Genomic DNA, 26,944 nt, shown 5'->3' with positions numbered 1-26,944 from the left:
ATGAGTATATTTTTTCATATACATGTCATCAGTACTGGAGCAACATCATACCTGAGAGATTTGGGGCAGATCGGACTATGTACAGTTGAGTTACAATAACTGGCGAATGGCTCAAAATGGCCGCCACGCCACGGTCCGCTCGTTAAGTGAACGCTCACCATTTTAATAACTTTTCATCCTCAAGGTCTTGAGATGGTCCTGACCAAATATCAACTCGATCTGATCAAATCTGTAGGAGGAGTTCGTTAAAGTACGCGGCCAATAAAACGCAAAAATGACATAAAAATCCAATATGGCCGACTTCTGGGTGGGCGGGGCTAATGAAACCCAATGAGGAATATGTTTCAAATGATGAGTGGGATATGCATACCAAATTTCATGAATATCGGATCAACTTTGACAAAGTTAAAATTTCAACGCGTTAGGGGGCGCTAGAGAGCCGAATAAAAACACACTGATCCTAATGGCTATGCAGTTACATAAAGTTCACAGGTGTCTATCATTTTGCCAAATTTTATGAGATTCCGAGTACCTAAAGGTATGTTCAAAATCTGAAAGACATAAGGGGGCGCTAGAGAGCCAACATGCCACGCCCAAGCAAAATTTCACCACTAAAATTAAGTAATTACTAGTTTGGATGTGTGTGTAAAGTTTCATAAATTTTTGTGCATCCTAAAGTCTTCAAATATGCGTTCGTAAATTCTAAAATCACGCAGGAAGTCCAACATGGCTGACTTCCTGTTTGCCGGAGAAATCTCAAAATCATTTAATCCAGGTATGAGGGCGCGAGCAACGACATACTTGAATTTCGTGAAGATCGAAGAAACTTTCTCGGAAAAACTGCGTACGTTAGGGGGCGCTATGGAGCCCCCTGGAGACACCCGAGCCCGGTCACTCCAGAACATTGAATTTCCCACCAGTTCTGACGCATACTCCACTTTTCGTGAGTTTTGGGGATGGCTAAGGTCGTCAAAAACGCGATCTTGCAGCGGAAAAATAATAATAACGAGAGCTGCACGCAGCTATGAAAGGGCCCTCGCCCCTGCTCGCGGGTCGGGGTTGCTGGCGGGACGCCGACCGACGCGAAACCGAAACTCTGACGAGCGCCACGACGCCTGCCGCAAGGCTCTACGACAAGCGGTTCGCGAGTTATGAAGGGGGGCGTGGCTAATGTTGGGGAATTTGGGGAAGATTGGACAATGTATCGTCAATTTACAACAACTTCCTGTTTTCTGTGGGCGCTATGTCAGTAGTATCTTAAGTCCTTTGTGATGAAAAGTTATCCAAAGAAATGTGTTGTTTGGGAAGTGTAGGATGAGCCTTAACAATAAACAAGGACACTGTAGGGAGTCGAACCCCATCCCTGTAAACAGAGAGTCCATCACTAGTGTCTTTTGCTTTTTGTGGCTAAATTGTTAGAAAAAGCAAAACCTGCATTACATTTATCAATGTTTAGCGTTTTTACAATTCTTTTTAGAATGCACAATAGGCATGGGATCGAAAATAATTTGACTTATAGACAAGCTATTGTAATGCAGGACAATACATAAAGTAGATGTGTTAATTTGTTAGAATACTAACTATGTGATTGTAGTTGGACTAGCTCTATTTGTTATGTTTGTAAGTGAACATATGTGTAAAGTGCTTTACAGAAACATTGGGACAAAATGCAAAAGAACATTAAGAAATAATTAACAGTTATAAAAACATTAAAGATTAGAAAATAAAAACATGCTAAAAATAAAAGCTAGGATAGTAGCTAAAACAGATCATTATCTGGTTTAATTAAAGGTTTCTGGGAGCTTGTTCCAGATATTGAACATTCATGAGTCATAGAAACTGAATGTATTCATTATGTAAATCCTATAATATGTTGCGGATTAGAAATCCAGACAACAGTTGTGCATCAACTCGACAGGGATGAAGGCAACATTTGCATGTCACCTCTTCCTATTTCAACTGTCAATACACAACCAAAATTACCTCTCCCTTTCTCAACCGTCTAAATATAACCCAAATTATTGGACACCATCTTACTCCTATAATATGTTGCGGATTAGAAATCCAGACAACAGTTATGCATCAACTCGACAGGGATGAAGGCAACATTTGCATGTCACCTCTTCCTATTTCAACTGTCAATACACAACTAAAATTACCTCTCCCTTTCTCAACCGTCTAAATATAACCCAAATTATTGGACACCATCTTACTCCTATAATATGTTGCGGATTAGAAATCCAGACAACAGTTATGCATCAACTCGACAGGGATGAAGGCACAAATTCCTCAGATCAAAGCATTTGTTCATAAAGTCAAAATTAATAATTCTACCTTCTTGTCTGGAGACTTGGCTGGAATGACCAATTTGTGCTTCCGCCCAGTGAAGGGGGAAATTGGCCAATCGAGCACAGTGTGACGGTAACCTGTACCGCGGCCTATTTATAAACAGACAAAGACACCAAGATAAAAGTTAATGGACCTTTAAAAATCATAAATTATCATGTAACGACAATAGACACCTTAAACATTTAACGAAAAAATGTTTGGCTACTTACGTGCTGAACTGGCGGTGCCAGACTGCTGAGGTGGGAAAGCCACAGTGCGTCGCTCGGCCATCCGCATCTTGGCAGCCTCAGAACGCCGGTACGACTTGCCGCGAGGCATCTAAAAGTATGTAGGCACAACTGATTAATAATGACATTACAAGAAACTTTTAGCCTACAATTATATCTTTAGATACCAACTATAGCTAAGCAATAAATCATTTTTGAACACAAGTATACTCAAATTTGATGCATCAACCAAGAAAACCGTATTGCAGGCTGAAAAAAGCAAATATACACAACCAGGCCTTCACAGCTAACAACACAGGCAGCACAGTGGCTGCTAAGCTAGCGGTAGCTTAGCATCACATTCTGAATGCAACAGCTTACAAAAAGCAAATATACACAACCAGGCCTTCAACACAACCAGGCCTTCAGTTAACAACACAGGCAGCGCCGTGTCTGCTAAGCTAACGCTAAGCTAGCGGTAGCTTAGCATCACATTCTGAATGCAACAGCTTACAAAAAGCAAATATACACAACCAGGCCTTCAGTTAACAACACAGGCAGCGCCGTGTCTGCTAAGCTAACGCTAAGCTAGCGGTAGCTTAGCATCACATTCTGAATGCAACAGCTTACAAAAAGCAAATATACACAACCAGGCCTTCACAGCTAACAACACAGATGCTAACGTAGCACAGATGCTAACGTAGCACAAACACTGTAGAAAAAACGCAGAACCGTGGCTGCTAAGCGCTAAGCTAACGCTAAGCTAACGCTAAGCTAGCGAGGCAAAACTGTCGGTTAAGTTGAGAAAACTTTTCTTTTAACTCTAAACTATGAAAGAAGTACTTTAACCGCTTTAACTCTACATGTTGACTGTAATAATGCATTACTCTGAATAAAAACTCTGTTGTAAGTCTCCATACAGGTTCAGGTTTGAAAGCTGAGAGCAGCAGCCAACGGCGGGAAAACGCTCGTCCAATCAGGAGCCGAGTTCTTTGTTTAGCTAAGTTAGCTCTTAGCTCCGTTTAGCAAACAGGCCTCCTGGCTAACAGCTAACTAACGTTATAGTAACAGCACGACGAGACGTGCGAAGCAATAGTTGTTTACATACATACATACATACATATACAACTTTACATAACTTTACATGCACATTTTGTTACAGAAATACAGAAGTTAGCATGCTAACAAGCTAGCCACGGCATCATAACTTACCGTAGTACAGACGTCGGAAAGGAGCTAAATTAGCTCAGGGGTCAGTCGGTCAAAAGTCGGTCAAAAGTCGGTCTCTCACTTTCACTCGTTCAGTCTTTCACTCGTTCACTCTTTCAGTCTTACACTCGTGTAGTCTCAGTCTCTCTCTGTGTCTCTCGTTCTCTCTCTGTCTCGATAGATAGCTGTTTCTGGAAGTATGTCTCTGTCTCTGTCTCTGTCTCTCTCTCTCTGGTCTCTGGTCTCTGCACTGAGCAAATGGGACGAAGCAAATTCCGCGGCCTCTTTTTATACTAGAGCCGGATTCTGCCCGCAAGCGGAAGTTGTCAAAATAAAAGTCATTTCCGGTTGCGGTTCAGTACATGGAATCCTGTGATTTATTAATGGATTTAATTATAAAGGATTAACTGCATTTGAATGTATGTAATAACTCGTAAATAACTCAAAGGCAGTGATTACAGACAAAAATACTAAAATAAACAAGACCTAGCTCTTAAACCTACGTACCCCTCTTAGTGTCAGGCTGCTTCACTGACGGTGTGAGAAGGAGAGATACTGCAGGTCCCTTCTGCTGCTGCTCAGAGCTACAGTTAACACAGATTATAACTAGATGGTGAATCAGAAGACAACTAAACTATAAAACCTTTAATCTGTGATCTGTTTTCACTCCGGTATAAAACTCCAGTGATGCTGAGAGGTAAAGTTATCAGATCAGTCTGATCGGCAGCAGCGTCCAATCAGTAACTGATATCCAATAAGGGGGCGTGTCGGTCGGCAAGATAGACTTCCCAGGAGTGCCCACTGTTTTTACTGTCTACTCGGTTTGTAGCTTAGTATTTGGAGCTACAGAGAGCGCACCTATAGTTGTTGACAATGTTCACATTATTGCAGCAACACTTTGTTTTATGAGTCAAAAGGAAACCACACCCTCAAAAGTCCAGTCTCCAGAGTAATCAATGCTAAATACTGCCACCTAGTGACATTAAAAAAACACAACAGCACATAAAATTAGCTGCCTAAGGATGCAAATACATTTCAGTCTAAACTGACAATAAAGTTGTATAGTATCATTTAAGATGAACAGCCTGAACCCTGCCACTGAGGTAAAATTTAACTCATAAAATCATTTTTTTGTGGCTGTCACAGTACTGTCAATAAAATCATCACTGAAATTAGATAAGTTTATTACCGTTGGTGTACCAAAGCCAGCGATCATGTCGTATTAACTCTAGATGGAGAACATCAATACATGATATGAAATCATACTTTTTGTCTGCGTGTATGCTGTTTACTGTGCAACTGTCTGACTCTTGCAGCCAAAATCACTATCTGCTGATATTTCTGAAGATGTAGAGAAATAGCATCTCAAATGTGTGGTAGACGATTTCTGGACATACAGCATGATGCTAGCTTTGGGAAGAAATCCATCTGTTATTTACAATATATAATGTACATAATGTTCAATAACTATTACTTCTCTCTGTATCTTCCTCCTCCCTTTTATTATAAAGTATGGAAACGCTTAATCCATGGAGAAATACACCCAGCCTGCATTCAGAAACTGTGCCTTTGAAGAAAACAAAAAAAACACATGAAACAAATGAACAACATAAAAAATTTATTTACAAATATAGAAAAAAACAATTTAAAATTTATTCTCCTTCTTCTCCTTCATCTCCTCCTCCTCCTCCTTCTCCTCCTCCTCCTCCTTCTCCTCCTCCTCCTTCTCCTCCTCCTCCTCCATCTGTACAGACGCATCTGCCACTTCTGCACAAACGTAGACAAAAATACAAACACATTAAATGTGACATTGCCTTTTTTTCAAATTATTTGATAACACAATCAAACACAAAATATATTGACACTTTTTCTGGGGTGCAGCTCAAAAACAAATCAGATTAACACTGTAATATTATTACACAACCATAACGTTAGTTATATCTTTGACAACATGCAAACTAAAACTAAACATCAACTTACTAAACATCTATTTACTTACCGTCGCGCTCGAAGCAGGCCGAGGCCTGCGCCACCTCTGACTCCAGGAGGGAGCTCGCCAGTTTGGCCTTCGTGGCCTTGAGCTCCCTCTGGAGCAGCGACGCCTTGCGGTCCGCCGACCGCAACCGACGGACTTTCCGCACCAGGACCTCCATGGTCTGCGCATTGATGCGCAGGCTCTCCCTACGGAGGTCCTGGCGCGTCACCGCCGGATCTCCACATTTGTACTGTAAACAAAAGAATAAATGTACATATCAATCACATGAACAACTATTAGGCTTAAAATGCAAATTTCCTGCTTAAAAAGGTCAGAACAAATCATCATTACCACTCCTACATTAGTTAAAATTACCACAAATTAAATAGTGACATTCTTATACATGTGACATAAACGTATAAAAGACGAGTAATAACAACACAAATACCACTACATGTAATACTTACTGTGAAAAGTTGGAGGGCCTGCCTCACGGCCTCCACCTCTGGGTCATTTATTGTTGGGAATTTTGTGGGGCTGTCCATTTTCTGAAGAACAAAATTACACAGTACACAGTCAATCAACTAAACACAACCTTCAGCCAGGTCAGCCATCAGGAATTATGGGCAGGGAGACAGACTTTCCAAATTGGGCTAATGCTACTATTCCATCATACACTGATCTTAATTATTGTGTATTTGAATGAGTTTGCCTGCCTGATTTTAAACATGTAGCTAGTGAATTCTTGTAAAGTAGAATCAGGCTTCTAGTGTGTTATAGCCCACACAGTCTGTAATAGTTATTAATATTTAAAACCACGTCTATTCCTGACAGATCAGAACTTTTCTAATTTAGAGTCATAGACTTTATTTATTTTCTATTTATTGACACCTTCACTGTGGTTTATCAAGACATGCCACAATGATGGTTGCACTTTAGCTAGCTAATCCTAAAAGTGCAATGTCATCCTTTGTCATAATGGCATTATAGCAGATGAATAGATGTCTGACCCACGGTGAAATATAGTCTGGTCCGTGGGATAAAACACAGGACCGCGTGTAAAAACACACGCTATAAAACACTATAGAAAAAAATTGCTAGCTAGCTAGCTAACTAGCTAGCTAACTAGTGTGTTTTTCACAGGACCTTATGTAAAAAACCCACTAGTTAGCTAGCACGGTGCTTCGTGTGTTGTTAGCATCTGTGCTACGTTAGCATCTGTGCTACGTTAGCATCTGTGCTACGTTAGCATCTGTGTTGTTGACTGTGAAGGCCTGTTTGTGTATATTTGCTTTTTTTAAGCTGGTGCTAGCGTGCTAGCTAGTGTGTTTTTCGCAGGACCGCATGTAAAAAAAACACTAGCTAGCTAGCTAGCTAGTTAATCCTAAAAGTGCAATGTCATTTGACCAAATTCCCCATTATCTGTATGTGCATCCCTAATAAATGCATTCCTGAAACTGGCAGTAACACAGTGGGAAAACAAAGCCACAATCTCTTAACAACAACAACAACAAACACATAATAAAAATATAAACTAGTATAAAAACAATATACTCACGAATTCTGTGAAGCTCCTTCTCCTGCAGTCCGTCATCTGCTATGATCTGTCTGGACATAACTCGCCACACCCAACCTTGACTGACGTCAGCTGCAGCGCCCCTTGTGGATTGCAGTCGATATGACTGATATTGCTGTTTTGAACAACTATTTGATTAAGTCTATATAAATATGTATTTCATTTAAAAAAAATAATCTGATCTGTCATGTTTGTTTTGTATCATAATGTCATTGGTGTCACTGCAGTGTAATTGCATAGCTAACTTGCATCTTTATATCCTGAAATCAACTGTATTTCTTTCTGGATGATGCATCATTTTTGGCTGTTGTATCAGTTTTCATCAGTTACCATAACTATCTATAACGGAGCTTATAGCACATTTATGTTTAGTTTAACTTTCATATATTACACATCCTACAACCACCAGCAATCTACAGTTGTAAACTTCAGGGTTACTAACCAATTCCAAAGTTGAGCCTATCTACCCATCTGAGTGCTTAAGATTCTGTAGAAAGTCTGTGTTGTGCCACGCCCCCTTTCATAACTCATGAACGGTTAATCCTACAGTCTTCTGGGAGGTGTCATATCACTCAGCAGAGAGTCCCTGTTTCATTGGTGAAGGTTATCACCGCTCCCGAATTATGAAGGGGGGCGGGGCTACCCGTAAGCAATGAAACAGGCACTCTCTGCTGAGTGATATGACACCTCCCGCAAGACTCTACGACAAACGGTTCATGAGTTATGAAAGGGGGCGGGGCTAATGTGTAGGGGGCGGGGCTACCCTTAACCAATGAAACAGGCACTCTCTGCTGAGTGATATGACACCTCCCGCAAGACTCTACGACAAACGGTTCATGAGTTATGAAAGGGGGCGGGGCTAATGTGTAGGGGGCGGGGCTACCCTTAACCAATGAAACAGGCACTCTCTGCTGAGTGATATGACACCTCCCGCAAGACTCTACGACAAACGGTTCATGAGTTATGAAAGGGGGCGGGGCTAATGTGTAGGGGGCGGGGCTACCCTTAACCAATGAAACAGGCACTCTCTGCTAAGTGATATGACACCTCCCGCAAGACTCTACGACAAACGGTTCATGAGTTATGAAAGGGGGCGGGGCTAATGTGTAGGGGGCGGGGCTACCCTTAACCAATGAAACAGGCACTCTCTGCTGAGTGATATGACACCTCCCGCAAGACTCTACGACAAACGGTTCATGAGTTATGAAAGGGGGCGGGGCTCATGTGTAGGGGGCGGGGCTACCCTTAACCAATGAAACAGGAACTCTCTGCTGAGTGATATGACACATCCCACAAGACTCTACTATAAACGGTTCATGAGATATGAAAGGGGGCGGGGCTAACGTCTTAGGGCGGGGCTATGAGTATAATTTTTCATATACATGTCCTCAAGACTGTACCACCATCATACCTGAGAAATCTGGGTCAGATCGGACTATGTACAGTTGAGTTACAATAACTCCCTGTTTCATGGCGAATGGCTCAAAATGGCCGCCACGCCACGGTCCGCTCGTTAACTGAACGCTCACCATTTTAATAACTTTTCATCCTCAAGGTATTAAGATGGTCCTGACCAAATTTCAAATCGTTATGATCAAATCTGTAGGAGGAGTTCGTTAAAGTACGCGGCCAATAAAACGCAAAAATGACATAAAAATCCAATATGGCCGACTTCTGGGTGGGCGGAGCTAATGAAACCCAATTTGGAATATGTTTCAAATGATGAGTGGGATATGCATACCAAATTTCATGAGTATCGGATGAACTTTGACAAAGTTACGATTTCAACGCGCTAGGGGGCGCTATGGAGCCAGCTGGCGACGCCCGTTCCGAAACACTACAGAACATTGCAATTTTCGCCACTCCCGACGCATGTTCCAATTTTCGTGAGTTTTTGGGGATGGGAAAGGCCTCAAAAACGCGATCTCGCAGCAGAAAAATAATAATAACGAGAGCTGCACGCAGCTATGAAAGGGCCCTCGCCCCTGCTCGCGGGTCGGGGTTGCTGGCGGGACGCCGACCGACGCGAAACCGAAACTCTGACGAGCGCCACGACGCCTGCCGCAAGGCTCTACGACAAGCGGTTCGCGAGTTATGAAGGGGGGCGTGGCTAATGTGTAGGGGGCGGGCATAACATTCACCAATGAAACAGGAACTCTCTGCTGAGTTATATGACACTTCCCACAAGACTCTACGACAAACGGATCATGAGTTATGAAAGGGGGCGGGGCTAATGTGTAGGGGGCGGGCATAACCTTCACCAATGAAACAGGCACTCTCTGCTGAGTGATATGACACATCCCACAAGACTCTACTACAAACGGTTCATGAGATATGAAAGGGGGCGGGGCTAATGTGTAGGGGGCGGGCATAACATTTACCAATGAAACATGAACTCTCCGCTGAGTGATATGACACTTCCCACAAGACTCTACGACAAACGGTTCATGAGTTATGAAAGGGGGCGGGGCTCATGTGTAGGGGGCGGGGCTACCCTTAACCAATGAAACAGGAACTCTCTGCTGAGTGATATGACACATCCCACAAGACTCTACTATAAACGGTTCATGAGATATGAAAGGGGGCGGGGCTAACGTCTTAGGGCGGGGCTATGAGTATAATTTTTCATATACATGTCCTCAAGACTGTACCACCATCATACCTGAGAAATCTGGGTCAGATCGGACTATGTACAGTTGAGTTACAATAACTCCCTGTTTCATGGCGAATGGCTCAAAATGGCCGCCACGCCACGGTCCGCTCGTTAACTGAACGCTCACCATTTTAATAACTTTTCATCCTCAAGGTATTAAGATGGTCCTGACCAAATTTCAAATCGTTATGATCAAATCTGTAGGAGGAGTTCGTTAAAGTACGCGGCCAATAAAACGCAAAAATGACATAAAAATCCAATATGGCCGACTTCTGGGTGGGCGGAGCTAATGAAACCCAATTTGGAATATGTTTCAAATGATGAGTGGGATATGCATACCAAATTTCATGAGTATCGGATGAACTTTGACAAAGTTACGATTTCAACGCGCTAGGGGGCGCTATGGAGCCAGCTGGCGACGCCCGTTCCGAAACACTACAGAACATTGCAATTTTCGCCACTCCCGACGCATGTTCCAATTTTCGTGAGTTTTTGGGGATGGGAAAGGCCTCAAAAACGCGATCTCGCAGCAGAAAAATAATAATAACGAGAGCTGCACGCAGCTATGAAAGGGCCCTCGCCCCTGCTCGCGGGTCGGGGTTGCTGGCGGGACGCCGACCGACGCGAAACCGAAACTCTGACGAGCGCCACGACGCCTGCCGCAAGGCTCTACGACAAGCGGTTCGCGAGTTATGAAGGGGGGCGTGGCTAATGTGTAGGGGGCGGGCATAACATTCACCAATGAAACAGGAACTCTCTGCTGAGTTATATGACACTTCCCACAAGACTCTACGACAAACGGATCATGAGTTATGAAAGGGGGCGGGGCTAATGTGTAGGGGGCGGGCATAACCTTCACCAATGAAACAGGCACTCTCTGCTGAGTGATATGACACATCCCACAAGACTCTACTACAAACGGTTCATGAGATATGAAAGGGGGCGGGGCTAATGTGTAGGGGGCGGGCATAACATTTACCAATGAAACATGAACTCTCTGCTGAGTGATATGACACTTCCCACAAGACTCTACTACAAACGGTTCATGAGATATGAAAGGGGGCGGGGCTAATGTGTAGGGGGCGGGGCTACCCTTAACGAATAAAACAGGAACTCTCTGCTGAGTGATATGACACCTCCCATAAGCCTGTACGACAAACGGTTCATGAGATATGAAAGGGGGCGGGGCTAATGTGTAGGGGGCGGGCATAACATTTACCAATGAATCATGAACTCTCTGCTGAGTGATATGACACTTCCCACAAGACTCTACTATAAACGGTTCATGAGATATAAAAGGGGGCGGGGCTAACGTCTTAGGGTGGGGCTATGAGTATAATTTTTCATATACATGCCATCAGTACTGGAGCACCATCATACCTGAGAAATCTGGGGCAGATCGAACTATGTACAGTTGAGTTAGGGTTAACCCACTCTCTGCTGAGTGATATGACACATCCCACAAGACTCTACTATAAACGGTTCATGAGATATGAAAGGGGGCGGGGCTAACGTCTTAGGGCGGGGCTATGAGTATAATTTTTCATATACATGTCCTCAAGACTGTACCACCATCATACCTGAGAAATCTGGGGCAGATCGGACTATGTACAGTTGAGTTACAATAACTGGCGAATGGCTCAAAATGGCCGCCACGCCACGGTCCGCTCGTTAAGTGAACGCTCACCATTTTAATAACTTTTCATCCTCGAGGTCTTGAGATGGTCCTGACCAAATATCAACTCGATCTGATCAAATCTGTAGGAGGAGTTCGTTAAAGTACGCGGCCAATAAAACGCAAAAATGACATCAAAATCCAATATGGCCGACTTCTGGGTGGGCGGGGCTAATTAAACCCAATGAGGAATATGTTTCAAATGATGAGTGGGATATGCATACCAAATTTCATGAATATCGGATCAACTTTGACAAAGTTAAAATTTCAACACGTTAGGGGGCGCTATAGAGCCGTATAAAAACAAACTGAGCCTAATGGCTATGCAGTTACATAAAGTTCACAGGTGTCTATCATTTTGCCAAATTTTATGAGATTCCGAGTACCTAAAGGTATGTTCAAAATCTGAAAGACATAAGGGGGCGCTAGAGAGCCAACATGCCACGCCCAAGCAAAATTTCACCACTAAAATTAAGTAATTACTAGTTTGGATGTGTGTGTAAAGTTTCATACATTTTTGTGCATCCTAAAGTCTTCAAATATGCGTTCGTACATTTTAAAAAAACGCAGGAAGTCCAACATGGCTGACTTCCTGTTTGCCGGAGAAATCTCAAAATCATTTAATCCAGGTATGAGGGCGTGAGCAACGACATACTTGAATTTCGTGAAGATCGAAGAAACTTTCTCGGAAAAACTGCGTACGTTAGGGGGCGCTATGGAGCCCCCTGGAGACACCCGAGCCCAGTCACTCCAGAACATTGAATTTCCCACCAGTTCTGACGCATACTCCACTTTTCGTGAGTTTTGGGGATGGCTAAGGTCGTCAAAAACGCGATCTTGCAGCGGAAAAATAATAATAATAATCTGCAGAAAAACAATAGGTTCCTTGCACTTCGTGCCAGGACACCGTTGGGTCCTGGCACTTTCGTGCTCGGGCCCTAACGAGAGCTGCACGCAGCTATGAAAGGGCCCTCGCCCCTGCTCGCGGGTCGGGGTTGCTGGCGGGACGCCGACCGACGCGAAACCGAAACTCTGACGAGCGCCACGACGCCTGCCGCAAGGCTCTACGACAAGCGGTTCGCGAGTTATGAAGGGGGGCGTGGCTAATGTTGGGGAATTTGGGGAAGATTGGACAATGTATCGTCAATTTACAACAACTTCCTGTTTTCTGTGGGCGCTATGTCAGTAGTATCTTAAGTCCTTTGTGATGAAAAGTTATCCAAAGAAATGTGTTGTTTGGGAAGTGTAGGATGAGCCTTAACAATAAACAAGGACACTGTAGGGAGTCGAACCCCATCCCTGTAAACAGAGAGTCCATCACCAGTGTCTTTTGCTTTTTGTGGCTAAATTGTTAGAAAAAGCAAAACCTGCATTACATTTATCAATGTTTAGCGTTTTTACAATTCTTTTTAGAATGCACAATAGGCATGGGATCGAAAATAATTTGACTTATAGACAAGCTATTGTAATGCAGGACAATACATAAAGTAGATGTGTTAATTTGTTAGAATACTAACTATGTGATTGTAGTTGGACTAGCTCTATTTGTTATGTTTGTAAGTGAACATATGTGTAAAGTGCTTTACAGAAACATTGGGACAAAATGCAAAAGAACATTAAGAAATAATTAACAGTTATAAAAACATTAAAGATTAGAAAATAAAAACATGCTAAAAATAAAAGCTAGGATAGTAGCTAAAACAGATCATTATCTGGTTTAATTAAAGGTTTCTGGGAGCTTGTTCCAGATATTGAACATTCATGAGTCATAGAAACTGAATGTATTCATTATGTAAATCCTATAATATGTTGCGGATTAGAAATCCAGACAACAGTTGTGCATCAACTCGACAGGGATGAAGGCAACATTTGCATGTCACCTCTTCCTATTTCAACTGTCAATACACAACCAAAATTACCTCTCCCTTTCTCAACCGTCTAAATATAACCCAAATTATTGGACACCATCTTACTCCTATAATATGTTGCGGATTAGAAATCCAGACAACAGTTATGCATCAACTCGACAGGGATGAAGGCAACATTTGCATGTCACCTCTTCCTATTTCAACTGTCAATACACAACTAAAATTACCTCTCCCTTTCTCAACCGTCTAAATATAACCCAAATTATTGGACACCATCTTACTCCTATAATATGTTGCGGATTAGAAATCCAGACAACAGTTATGCATCAACTCGACAGGGATGAAGGCAACATTTGCATGTCACCTCTTCCTATTTCAACTGTCAATACACAACTAAAATTACCTCTCCCTTTCTCAACCGTCTAAATATAACCCAAATTATTGGACACCATCTTACTCCTGTAATATGTTGCGGATTAGAAATCCAGACAACAGTTATGCATCAACTCGACAGGGATGAAGGCAACATTTACATGTCACCTCTTCCTATTTCAACTGTCAATACACAACCAAAATTACCTCTCCCTTTCTCAACCGTCTAAATATAACCCAAATTATTGGACACCATCTTACTCCTGTAATATGTTGCGGATTAGAAATCCAGACAACAGTTGTGCATCAACTCGACAGGGATGAAGGCAACATTTGCATGTCACCTCTTCCTATTTCAACTGTCAATACACAACCAAAATTACCTCTCCCTATCCTAAGTTAAAGGTCAGTCATGTTTGTGAAATGTACAATGAATGGCTTCATGTGTACTGAAATAAATAGGCACAACCTGTGTGTCACTATTATAATGGCTTGTGAATTTTATGTAGACATGATCAATCAATGTTCCACATTCTGTAGTGGGTTCTGTGACTGTCTGCATGTATCCTAAACTTGCCATGAAAGTTGACATTGACAATGACTTCAGTTCGTCGTGGTTGAAGTCTCCCAAAATTACAACATTGTCAGATGTCGAATGCAGAATGTCGCACAGCTGTTTCACATTCTTTTTGAATAAAGACAGCGGATATGTGGGTGGCCGGTAAAGCACCGCTACAATCATGTCTTCTCTGATGAAATGACAGCATATGCATTCTAGATTAACATTTGGTGTAGCAATGATTTTGTACTCCAAATGTTCCAGACAATAAATGCCAACACCTCCATGTTGCATTTCTTTGAATGATTTCAAAGTAGTGTCGTCTGTGTTGTATGCATAGCAACGTGGAGCGCTATGGAAAGTATACTTTTCAATAACAGTTTGGCTATCTGGTACACTTGCAGGTAGCCAAGTTTCTGTCACTGCAATACAACTGACACTACACGGCTGGACTGAAACTCTTAAGTCAGGCAAATGTCCACGTAAACTTTGCACATTGACTAGGAATGCTGTCAATAATTGACCTTTGTTTGCTAGCGTATTAGCTGAGGAAACAAATTTTGGCATTTGTGTAACGGAACTGTGAATGTTGTCTCTGCAATAAATTGCTTTCGCTGCAAAATCTTGGATGGTCAACCCAGTTAGTGTTTTGACACGGCTTAAAGCAACATATGCCTGACCTGCAGCAAAAATCTTCTTAAGCGAAACCACAGCTTCATCAACAGTTAAACCCTGCACTTTGTGTACTGTGCAAGCCCATGCTAATTTTAATGGGAATTGCCTACGTGACCCTCCCTTACTGCTAACCCTTTCTGTCTCCATATAAATTGGAGTAGCCAACCTATTTTCACTAGGTACTCGTTTAGACTGCCTTCTTTTTCGGCCTACATTTTCCTCATCAAAGTGCACTAACACAGCGCTGGCAACGGCATTGTTAACATTTGTGACAAGGTCGACTACAACCCCACAAACTCCATTAACCAATCCGTCAGACACATCGATGTTCTTCACCAACATCACACGTGCACCCTTTCCTAACATCAATTTGTGGGGTAAACAAGAATTGTACACCTTTGAGAAGTGCCCCCTTTTCAGCTCGAGACGTCCCGACGATTTATTCTTCTCAAAGTCCTGAGCCTCTAGACAAATGAGGTCTGGGCAGCACACATCCAACTGTTTGATATTGTGCTCATCCACTTGTGCATTTGTGGGGAAAATATGCAATGCAGAAGAGCCAACCCCAGTTTCACATTTTCTCAGCAAGTCAACATCACTAGCTTCAAGCAATGTGCCCTTAGCATGTGTACGCAACCTGTTGAGAAGTTCTGCGAAAGTAGAATTTTGCTGACGAACAATAGTCGTCAACTCAACGACAGCAAAATTGCCATTCCACAAATCAGTGGGAGTATTCTCCAAATACAATGGCTTTCCCCTTACTGGGCTCAGTTGGAAGAAGTCTCCTACTGCTATGATGCATACCTTACCAAAAGGCGAATGGTCACCAGTCTGCTTAATCTGTCTAAGCCTACCGTGAACATAAGCCAGCAAGTTATGGTCTACCATGGAAATCTCGTCAATTACCAATATCTGCAAATCAGATAAAGAAGCACGTATGGTATTGACTTTTTCCTCCCCTAAAGGCGTGTACGGTAGCTTCACATCTATTCCTATCGAGAAAGTGCTGTGGATTGTGCCAGCTCCTAAATTATATGCAGCAATCCCAGTTGGAGCAGTCAACAACATAGTGACTCTGTCTGGTGCACTCGCTACTTGCGACAGCAACCTAGTTGCTTCATAGTGAATAGCCCTAATCAGATGCGTCTTGCCTGTCCCAGCACCTCCTGTAATAAATACACGGAAAGGTTCTGGCTTCTGGCCACTGACTTTCTGAAGGCACCACTGTCTGACTTGATAAAAAACATCCCGTTGCTCGTCATTGAGAGATCGGAGTAGATTTAGTGCATCAGATCTGGGCATAACACAAACATGTGCCTCATACTGATTGAACTTATCACTACTCACGGCCAAGTCTGGAATAACATCAACATGTTCATTATCCACTTCTGGTTGCTCTCGAATTTCCTGTGCACACTCCAACTGCTCTAGCTGTTGCTCAGGGCACATTTCACACCACGCATCCTCAAGACCACCTGTGCCATTGAATACATTCTCAGCATGTGCAATGTCTTCGCCTTCCTTTTCGTACTTTTGCCTGTTGACATCAACTACAGCCTTAACATTTTCAACAATGCCATTGAATGTACACTGACCATTGTGATAATATTGTTCAAAAGTTTGATAGGCTGTTGGTTTCAAGTCAACATCCAAACGATAAGGTAGGAAAAGTTGCAAAATGTTTTGGAAGTATTTCTCAGAGTCGGAGTCTGGTTTGAAGCGCGCATATCGCACAACTGCAGGCTGCGTCTTCGTCCTCTTCCTAACAAAACCTAAATCCTTCCCCAGCTGGATTTTTTCTGTCGCCTTCTCCGTCTTGGCTAAAACCCGATACTCTGACACAAAAGTAGCCAAACACATCTCATTGAAGACGTTCTCCTCCGGCCTGGCTTTATAACGATCAACATGACTCGTCATCCACATATCCTGCTCACTGAGGTCCTTTGTCTGTGCTTTCTGCTGAAGTACCTTCAGGGGCAAACTCAAACGCGTAGAATTGTCTCCCGTAGGTATAAACATAACCTTACGAGAACATTCCTTGAGATGCATATTTGTCACCCTGTATACTGCCTCTTGTGCACACACATCGCGGTTGTGTAAATACACACTGCCCAACTTTTTCAAAGTGGCTTTGGCATCTGTATTACCTCGCTTAACCTCATTCTGAGCATTACTTAACAGTAAGCCCATCTGACATTCAGCTTTGGATATGTACGAAATAATGTACACAATGCAAGCATATGCGTCTACAATATATTGTATGTCCATGTTTGCATTCCAAGCCTTAAGCAGGTCTCTGTTGTATGGATTTACCCACACATCGGTAACTTCGCGTTTCAACACAACCTCAGATTTCTTAACTATGCATTCATATGCCGATTCAAACTTCTGCTGGTCAATACCCAGACTGTCAAACAACTGTGACACTGTAGTAAAGGCAGACTTTTCATCCGTTAATGCACATTTAACTGATGACATTAGTTTACGAGCCTGCTCTTTGGTCAATTTCTCATGTTGTACAGAACAAGAACATGCATTGTCTGTACAATCACAAGTTTTCCCTGCAACATCTGCATCACTGACTCTGGGAATAAATGTGCGCTCACTAGGTGGTCTTGGGAAATTGAATCGGCATACCGTATTCTTCTTCCTGCACGTCTTTGAATGTCTCCTGCTATGCATTTGTACAGTTGAGACTATTTCAAGAAGTTCCTCATCATCATGTGGTAGTTCACATGTGATATATTTGTCAACAAATGTAACTACATCCTCATCACTCTGTCTATCAACTTGAGGGCTGTTTTCTATCCAGAAAATGGCGTGAATGTGAGGACTCCCTCTCTGCTGAAACTCAACACGATAGAAATAATCTACCACTTTCCCTATTGGTTGACTAGGTGAAAATATGACATCCTTCAAAAAGGTATGCCATCTGTAGTCAAACATGCGAGCAGCAGTAACAGGGTTGCGTCGCAAAAGATCACATTTGGCTGCCCAGTCTAAATCTGCAGGATTCTCAATTCTACCCTCTTGATGCAACATACAACTTAACAAATTCCCCCATCTCATATCAGCTGATGAGAAAGAACAGAAGAAAGTAGGCAGACCGATCTGTCTTACCATTGCAAACAAATCCTTTTGGATCCCAGACCAAAAAGCAGGGGTGCCTCGAATTGGCTTCATAAACCTATATCCCTCATCATTCTTAAAGAATTGTTGCAAAGACTGGTTGTTATTCAGCATGGCAGCTGAGACTTTAGATGTACTATTCAAACTATGCCCCTTGCGCAAAGCTATTGAAATGTTGGATGAAACCTGATCCACTTCACTCATGTATTGGGCGTAGAAAATATATTCCAAATTTGTACCAAACCTGCCATCGGCATTCAAGATGCGATTATTAACATAGCGCGACAAAGTCAATCTATTGTTACGGAAGTCATGATACGTAGGACTTCCCAACGGGAATAAAGTTGGGAAACTTTTTGCCTCGTTAGTTTTATCTTGGAGGACTTGAACAGGGTTGTTACCCTCAGCAGGTGCAACATTTAAATTGTTGTCAAAGTGATCTAATATCTCCTGCCCTATGTCTATTGGCTGAAGGCATGTATCCATGAACATGCCATGTGATTGGCGATCATGTAAATTGTCTGCTTCAGCACTTGCCTCCCCTTCAGCATCCACATGCACAGCTTCATCGTTGTCTTGTTCAAAATCATTTAGCCAATCATTATTGAATGCTATATCTGCATAATATGGATTGGTCTTCTGCAAGTACAGCAAAGCTTGCCTAACATGATCTATATTGACATATTGATATTCGTAGTGTCCTTTATATGTCAATTTGCGTTTCAACTTCACACGCAAGAGAGAAACATCTGCGTCAGTTCTTGGTAAAACATCCGTTGTGCTAACAATATTGGATGGAACACAAGTGACTGGTCCATGAACGCCATTTTGTGCACCTTTAGGCAAGGCCAACATCTTCATAAAAGGAATATGTAACGCAATCAAATGCTGTTCTAAACTATTAAGACAACTCAGCTCTGGAGGAATAGGATACAAATGCAAGTTATTAGCAATGCTCTCTGCTGGCATTGCACCTCGACGCAACTTAACATTGCAACAATGACAAATCCATAACTGACCTCTTGATGATTCTAACCACTTGCAAGGTACCTCACAATTAGTACACTTGTGCAAATAATCTTCTGTAATACACCTCTTGGCTACCGAAGAGCTCTCCTTCTGCTGCAAGTAACTATCCTTGATACAAAGTCGTACTTGGTGCTGGAAAAGCAACCTATGACAAACGCAACATACATAGTCCGGACCACTTCTTACCTTCTCCTGAAACTCTCGCAACACAAAATCAAAGCTTTTCTTTCTCTCTTTGATTTCAATCGATTTCCGCCTATTAGCTGTTTTCAATGACAATCTATGTTGCTCATCTACAGCATATTTGTTAATGCTGGCTTTACGAAGAGACAACCTGTGTTGCTCATCTACAGCATATTTGTTAATGCTGGCTTTACGAAGAGACAACCTGTGTTGCTCATCTACAGCATATTTCTTAATGCTGGCTTTACGAATATCCAGTCTGTGTTGCTCATCTACAGCATATTTCTTAATGCTGGCTTTACGAAGAGACAACCTGTGCTTCTCATTAACAGCATATTTTTGTATACTTTTTTCCCTCAACTTCAAACCGTATGCTTCATTATCACAATATCTTTTACGAGATGCCCTTTGTTTCTCCTCCTTCTTAGATGCGTCATCTTCATATTGCTGTTGTAAAGACAATCGTTTCCGTTTAAGAATATAAGTAGAATCCTGTCCATAAGTACATCTTTTTGGTTCAGAAGGAATACTACTTCTGTCTACAACGGTGTCATCGCATTCATCTGAATCAGCAACATGCTTCCGTTTTGATGACATTACACTGCCCTGATCAGCAACTGAACCTTCAGATTCACTGAGGTCAATCATTTCAACACAACTGCTTCTATCACTCCTGGTTTGCATTGGAGTTGTATTGAGCTGTTCTCGAATCGTACACAGATTATAGCAACCGGAATGCTGTTTTACACACACAACTGAATCATAATGATTCTGATTCTGATGCAGTAAATAAATTCCCTGCTCAGAAACTTGCTTGCCCATACATCTGTACTTCAACCACTTGCCACTAGAGTGTGTGTAGATATTTACACCCAGAAGGTTTGCTGCAGCCTGGATTTCCACCTCAGTTGCCCAGCTACCAACAAAATTCATTCTGGACTTGTTGATATAATCTGTCAACGAGCTGTAGTCCCTTCTTATCAAACTACCAAACAACAATTCGTTTTGCACCATGTGCTTCACGATTGCAAGCCTAAACTTGCGATGGGGTTTCTGGTTGCCACACACCACTTGTGACAGAGCCCTAAAAAAACAATTGCCATCACCAACAATTTTGTCTGTAGTGCATGGCTCACCCAAAGCACCGTATGATCCAGAGGGTACTTCACCTTGTTTCTCAAACACAACATTTAACTGTTTGCACAATGTCTGAGAAACGTCTTTGGATAACACATTAAATTGAAAGCCTGTCATTGGGAATCCAATAACAGAACTGTCAACACAACAGACATCATCATCATCATCACTGACATCAACACTGACATCAACTACACCAGCATCAGATTCAGACTTGAATGTAAATGTGCTGTTAGATGAGGCCAATTGCTGCCTGTCCACCATGTCATCACTGACATCAACTACACCAGCATCAGATTCAAACTTGAATGTAAATGTGCTGTTAGATGAGGCCAATTGCTGCCTGTCCACCATGTCATCACTGACATCAACTACACCAGCATCAGATTCAAACTTGAATGTAAATGTGTTGCTAGATGAGGCCAATTGCTGCCTGTCCACCATGTCATCACTGACATCAAGTACACCAGCATCAGATTCAAACTCCACCATTGGATTCACAACAAGTCCTGTAATTTCAAATGGCCTCATGTCTGTGACTGCTTGTTTGCAAGGAGTCCAACTGTAGATAAGGGCACACACAGCATCTACTGTGGGGCGGTAGAAAACACTACTTTTGCCAGAATCGGTGGCCATGCCGAATGTGTTTCGTGCATGCGAGTCAAAAACAATATACTGTCCATCTTGACAAAAAATAGCACACGTCTTCCCATGTGCTGTAAAGAAACAGCGATCGTGTGATGCAAATACTTTCTTCAGGCCATCACTTAAGCTATAAGCAAATCCCTGGGTGAGAAGACTTCCTTCGTGAACATTCAAGTCTCCAGCTATAGGTTCACTGTATCGCAAGCCATATGGACGTCCTCTGTATGTGCATTTTTCTGGCAAGTCAGTTATCATGAGATATCCATCATCTGACTTGTCAGATATCATGTCTTGTGTGTCAAGGAAAGAGTACAAATAGTTCCCTGCAATAACGACTTTGTCCAGCAGTTGAGAAGTCCATGTCACAACATTTTTCCCTTCATGCATGATCATAGCCGCCAAAGACATTGCTACACATTGCGTTCCTGCATTTTTACCAAAGCGAACATCTCCTTGATGGAAAGACCCTTTAACAAAACGATAATGATCTGTTTTTGCGTTTTCAACACCATCGCTCTTACCTTTGACGGATCTTGGTGTGCGCCGCATACGAACACCCGTCTCCGGCATCTACAATAAATGGGAAAAGATATATTCAGCAAAATAACATTGAAGTGTTGTTTTAAATTAGAATTTAAAGTACATTAACAATGACAAAGAAATAGCTTTGCATGGACCATTAAAAAAATAAAAATTAAATTAAAAAAATTTGAAATTTTTTATATTATTATTATTTATTATTCACACAAAGAGCATCTACCTCCTCAGGCTCAGGCTCAGGCTCAGGCTCAGGCACGGCAGGGGATCGCCTTGCAGACACCTCCACGCTGGGTGTTGCCTTCACCTAGAAAAATACAGCAAAAGAAAAACAATTAAAGAATTGAATTTATACTACATTAACAATGGCAATGACATAGCTTTGAATGCACCATTAAAAACAAAAACATTTGTGATATACCTCGTCCGGAACCACCGCTTGGAGAGAACTGGTAGATGCGATCCTGGAAGGCACCTCCACAAAACTCGTTGCTGCCTCAACCTAGGCAAAAAAAAAAATTCAATGAACTTCACAAACAAAATATAACCATGTACCATTCATTGTTTCACAGTTTACTATATACTACAAACGTATGCAAAAACATTGTCGCTGTTCTGCGACTCAAATTGTACAAGAAACAATTCCAAACAACACATACTGTATATGCATAGCAAAAAACACAAACCTGACGCTTTGCCAGGGTTCTCTGGGAGGCAGCAGCCCTCTGCTGATGTCCCACAGTCGGTTTCTAATGTAAGAAAAACAAAATTAGCTTTATGAAGCCATATTTGGGGCATAGCTCCATTTACACAACATAAACAGTCTTGACTCTTATTAATTTAGAGTGTGTCAGGAACAAGGAAACACTTTATAATTAGGCCTCAACCAACTGACAGAATTTGCATGCAAATTACCTTTTTGGGTTGTGGAACAGTACCCTCCACAGGGCTGGGAAGATGCGATGGAACAAGTTTGTCCATCGCATCCAACATGGCACTGCTAAACCTGACGGGTGTTAGCGGGATGAAACAGTCCCTCAGAACTGCCTGTGAAATAAAAATGCAGAAAGACTACTGTAGACAATTTGTCTTGTCAAAAAGCAACAATCAAACATATCCTAATCATTTAAGTTAAAGCATAATACAAATGTAACAAACCTGCTGCTGGACCATCCTCTTTCTGGGTGCACCATGTGATGGCTCAAGAAGCCCAGGTTGGCTCCTCTGTAATGACAAATAGCATAGATTGTATTAAAACAGGTACCCTTTGATCATTACTACGGTAAACTCTTTAGGAAATATCACTCCTTTCAAAAAGTCTCAACCTACCTTCCCGCCCTGTCCAACAAGTGTCCAATCGTAAGGGTTCAGTCGACGTGGAACCTTGACCTCCCCCTTCACGACGACAGTTGGAGTGAACCTTGGCGGCGATGGTCTGGGAGAAACCTGTGGTGCGGGTGCTGGTGCTGGGCAGCACAGTTGCTGATAACAAAAATAATAATTGTATTTATGTAGCAGGTATTAAAAACATTTACAATGTGCTTCACATATACAAGAAAACACACATACAATAAAACTGTACCTACATAACACAAGATACATAGACAAGAATAAAAGCACACTATCAAGATATACAAAAGGAGAGGCAAATAGAGAGCATTTATAAAAAGGCTAACCTTGTAAGCAGCACCCCACAGTACATCCACAAGGATCTCCATTCCACCACGATCACTCAGGTGAATCTACAAAAACAAGCGCCAATTAATTTACAAAATAGATATTTTGCTCTCAATATGTATCTGCCATGAACTGAACTTGTAATATCAACTACAAAGAAGTGTACATAAAACTTTTACATTCGCCATGTCACAACAACATATTCTACTTACGCCATCTCCAGCCCACAGGTCAAGGCGGTGTAACGGAAAGTACTCGACCATGGAATAGTACTTCATGCCTAAAAAAAAAGAAAACATCAGGAATTATTGAAATATCCGTACACAAATCTTAACTCTGTTTTTTGTAAATTACAAAACCACAATGACTTTTATGGAAATCATATGTATTCCATCAGTTTTTCTAAGAAGATATAACCCCTTACACATGTAACTGTACTTAAACTAAAATCTTTCATTAACATACCCATCCGTGCCGCCACGCGACGAAACTCCTGACGCATGAAGTCCTGCTGGGCCACCTCGACGTTAAGACGTGGAGGGAAGTCCAGAACAAAAACCTGGTACAAAGCAATCATTACATTATTATTATTTTTGACCAAATGTCAAACCCATTAAAACAAATAAACATTATTCTACAACAGCTCATACAACCACATTAATCCTAGTATCAGAGATACAATAATAATAAATGCAATGAAAAATAAGCCTACGTTAGGACAGCGCTCGGAGACAGTGGCCAGGAGCTTGCCAAAGTCTGCCCCTGCCTCCTCGATAGTCCGGCTCGAGGTGAGGTTGTTGCTAGGAGCCATGACACAGACTGCGTCGGGTGTCCGAGGCAGAACAGTATGCACCACCTCGGTCCTCAACACAGCCGCACAGGCCCCGGGCGTGGACATGGCACCGAAGGAGAGCCCTCCCTCCGGCATCTTCACAAACCCATCTACGATGGCACGTAGATGGGATGCTCCAACAAGCAGAACAAACTGGAACAACAGAAGGGATTTGTTTAGAATGAAAATCACAAATTCCTCAGATCAAAGCATTTGTTCATAAAGTCAAAATTAATATTTCTACCTTCTTGTCTGGAGACTTGGCTGGAATGACCAATTTGTGCTTCCGCCCAGTGAAGGGGGAAATTGGCCAATCGAGCACAGTGTGACGGTAACCTGTACCGCGGCCTATTTATAAACAGACAAAGACACCAAGATAAAAGTTAATGGACCTTTAAAAATCATAAATTATCATGCAACGACAATAGACACCTTAAACATTTAACGAAAAAATGTTTGGCTACTTACGTGCTGAACTGGCGGTGCCAGACTGCTGAGGTGGGAAAGCCACAGTGCGTCGCTCGGCCATCCGCATCTTGGCAGCCTCAGAACGCCGGTACGACTTGCCGCGAGGCATCTAAAAGTATGTAGGCACAACTGATTAATAATGACATTACAAGAAACTTTTAGCCTACAATTATATCTTTAGACACCAACTATAGCTAAGCAATAAATCATTTTTGAACACAAGTATACTCAAATTTGATGCATCAACCAAGAAAACCGTATTGCAGGCTGAAAAAAGCAAATATACACAACCAGGCCTTCACAGCTAACAACACAGGCAGCACAGTGGCTGCTAAGCTAGCGGTAGCTTAGCATCACATTCTGAATGCAACAGCTTACAAAAAGCAAATATACACAACCAGGCCTTCAACACAACCAGGCCTTCAGTTAACAACACAGGCAGCGCCGTGTCTGCTAAGCTAACGCTAAGCTAGCGGTAGCTTAGCATCACATTCTGAATGCAACAGCTTACAAAAAGCAAATACACAACCAGGCCTTCAACACAACCAGGCCTTCAGTTAACAACACAGGCAGCGCCGTGTCTGCTAAGCTAACGCTAAGCTAGCGGTAGCTTAGCATCACATTCTGAATGCAACAGCTTACAAAAAGCAAATATACACAACCAGGCCTTCAACACAACCAGGCCTTCAGTTAACAACACAGGCAGCGCCGTGTCTGCTAAGCTAACGCTAAGCTAGCGGTAGCTTAGCATCACATTCTGAATGCAACAGCTTACAAAAAGCAAATATACACAACCAGGCCTTCACAGCTAACACAGATGCTAACGTAGCACAGATGCTAACGTAGCACAAACACTGTAGAAAAAACGCAGAACCGTGGCTGCTAAGCGCTAAGCTAACGCTAAGCTAACGCTAAGCTAACGCTAAGCTAGCGAGGCAAAACTGTCGGTTAAGTTGAGAAAACTTTTCTTTTAACTCTAAACTATGAAAGAAGTACTTTAACCGCTTTAACTCTACATGTTGACTGTAATAATGCATTACTCTGAATAAAAACTCTGTTGTAAGTCTCCATACAGGTTCAGGTTTGAAAGCTGAGAGCAGCAGCCAACGGCGGGAAAACGCTCGTCCAATCAGGAGCCGAGTTCTTTGTTTAGCTAAGTTAGCTCTTAGCTCCGTTTAGCAAACAGGCCTCCTGGCTAACAGCTAACTAACGTTATAGTAACAGCACGACGAGACGTGCGAAGCAATAGTTGTTTACATACATACATACATACATATACAACTTTACATAACTTTACATGCACATTTTGTTACAGAAATACAGAAGTTAGCATGCTAACAAGCTAGCCACGGCATCATAACTTACCGTAGTACAGACGTCGGAAAGGAGCTAAATTAGCTCAGGGGTCAGTCGGTCAAAAGTCGGTCAAAAGTCGGTCTCTCACTTTCACTCGTTCAGTCTTTCACTCGTTCACTCTTTCAGTCTTACACTCGTGTAGTCTCAGTCTCTCTCTGTGTCTCTCGTTCTCTCTCTGTCTCGATAGATAGCTGTTTCTGGAAGTATGTCTCTGTCTCTCTCTCTCTGGTCTCTGGTCTCTGCACTGAGCAAATGGGACGAAGCAAATTCCGCGGCCTCTTTTTATACTAGAGCCGGATTCTGCCCGCAAGCGGAAGTTGTCAAAATAAAAGTCATTTCCGGTTGCGGTTCAGTACATGGAATCCTGTGATTTATTAATGGATTTAATTATAAAGGATTAACTGCATTTGAATGTATGTAATAACTCGTAAATAACTCAAAGGCAGTGATTACAGACAAAAATACTAAAATAAACAAAACCTAGCTCTTAAACCTATGTACCCCTCTTAGTGTCAGGCTGCTTCACTGACGGTGTGAGAAGGAGAGATACTGCAGGTCCCTTCTGCTGCTGCTCAGAGCTACAGTTAACACAGATTATAACTAGATGGTGAATCAGAAGACAACTAAACTATAAAACCTTTAATCTGTGATCTGTTTTCACTCCGGTATAAAACTCCAGTGATGCTGAGAGGTAAAGTTATCAGATCAGTCTGATCGGCAGCAGCGTCCAATCAGTAACTGATATCCAATAAGGGGGCGTGTCGGTCGGCAAGATAGACTTCCCAGGAGTGCCCACTGTTTTTACTGTCTACTCGGTTTGTAGCTTAGTATTTG

General features: G+C 42.2%; 1 protein-coding gene and 1 long non-coding RNA gene across 2 annotated transcripts; both read right to left on the bottom strand.

Moving 5' to 3' along the window:
* Nucleotides 1–2,271: 2,271 nt before the first annotated feature.
* LOC141774781 (uncharacterized) lies at nucleotides 2,272–3,962 on the bottom strand. Its single transcript, XR_012595452.1, has 3 exons — nucleotides 3,768–3,962; nucleotides 2,559–2,667; nucleotides 2,272–2,438 (listed from the first exon to the last, which is right to left on the bottom strand). It is a non-coding gene; the product is annotated as an uncharacterized LOC141774781 (long non-coding RNA).
* Nucleotides 3,963–5,435: 1,473 nt separating this feature from the next.
* On the bottom strand, nucleotides 5,436–25,048 carry LOC141775891 (uncharacterized). Its single transcript, XM_074649632.1, has 7 exons — nucleotides 24,755–25,048; nucleotides 24,531–24,634; nucleotides 24,167–24,439; nucleotides 23,920–24,013; nucleotides 23,667–23,734; nucleotides 23,454–23,519; nucleotides 5,436–5,522 (listed from the first exon to the last, which is right to left on the bottom strand). The coding sequence occupies exons 1-7, from the start codon at nucleotides 24,861–24,863 to the stop codon at nucleotides 5,436–5,438; spliced, it is 801 nt and encodes a 266-aa protein (XP_074505733.1). The 5' UTR covers nucleotides 24,864–25,048.
* Between the last annotated feature and the right edge of the window lie 1,896 nt (nucleotides 25,049–26,944).

This window comes from Sebastes fasciatus, chromosome 10 (genome assembly GCF_043250625.1).
Source record: "Sebastes fasciatus isolate fSebFas1 chromosome 10, fSebFas1.pri, whole genome shotgun sequence".
NCBI lineage: Eukaryota > Metazoa > Chordata > Actinopteri > Perciformes > Sebastidae > Sebastes > Sebastes fasciatus.
Note: the sequence above shows the minus strand (reverse complement) of the source record. Positions and strands in the feature narration are given on the sequence as shown.

Excerpts from the sequence above, each read along its gene's own strand:
- LOC141775891 (XM_074649632.1), bottom strand. The coding sequence starts at position 24,863 with ATGCCTCGCGGCAAGTCGTACCGGCGTTCTGAGGCTGCCAAGATGCGG. Across the intron at positions 24,635-24,754 it reads TGGCACCGCCAGTTCAGCAC|GCCGCGGTACAGGTTACCGT; the intron begins GTAAGTAGCCAA and ends GTTTATAAATAG. Across the intron at positions 23,735-23,919 it reads TCGCGTGGCGGCACGGATGG|GCATGAAGTACTATTCCATG; the intron begins GTATGTTAATGA and ends CTTTTTTTTTAG.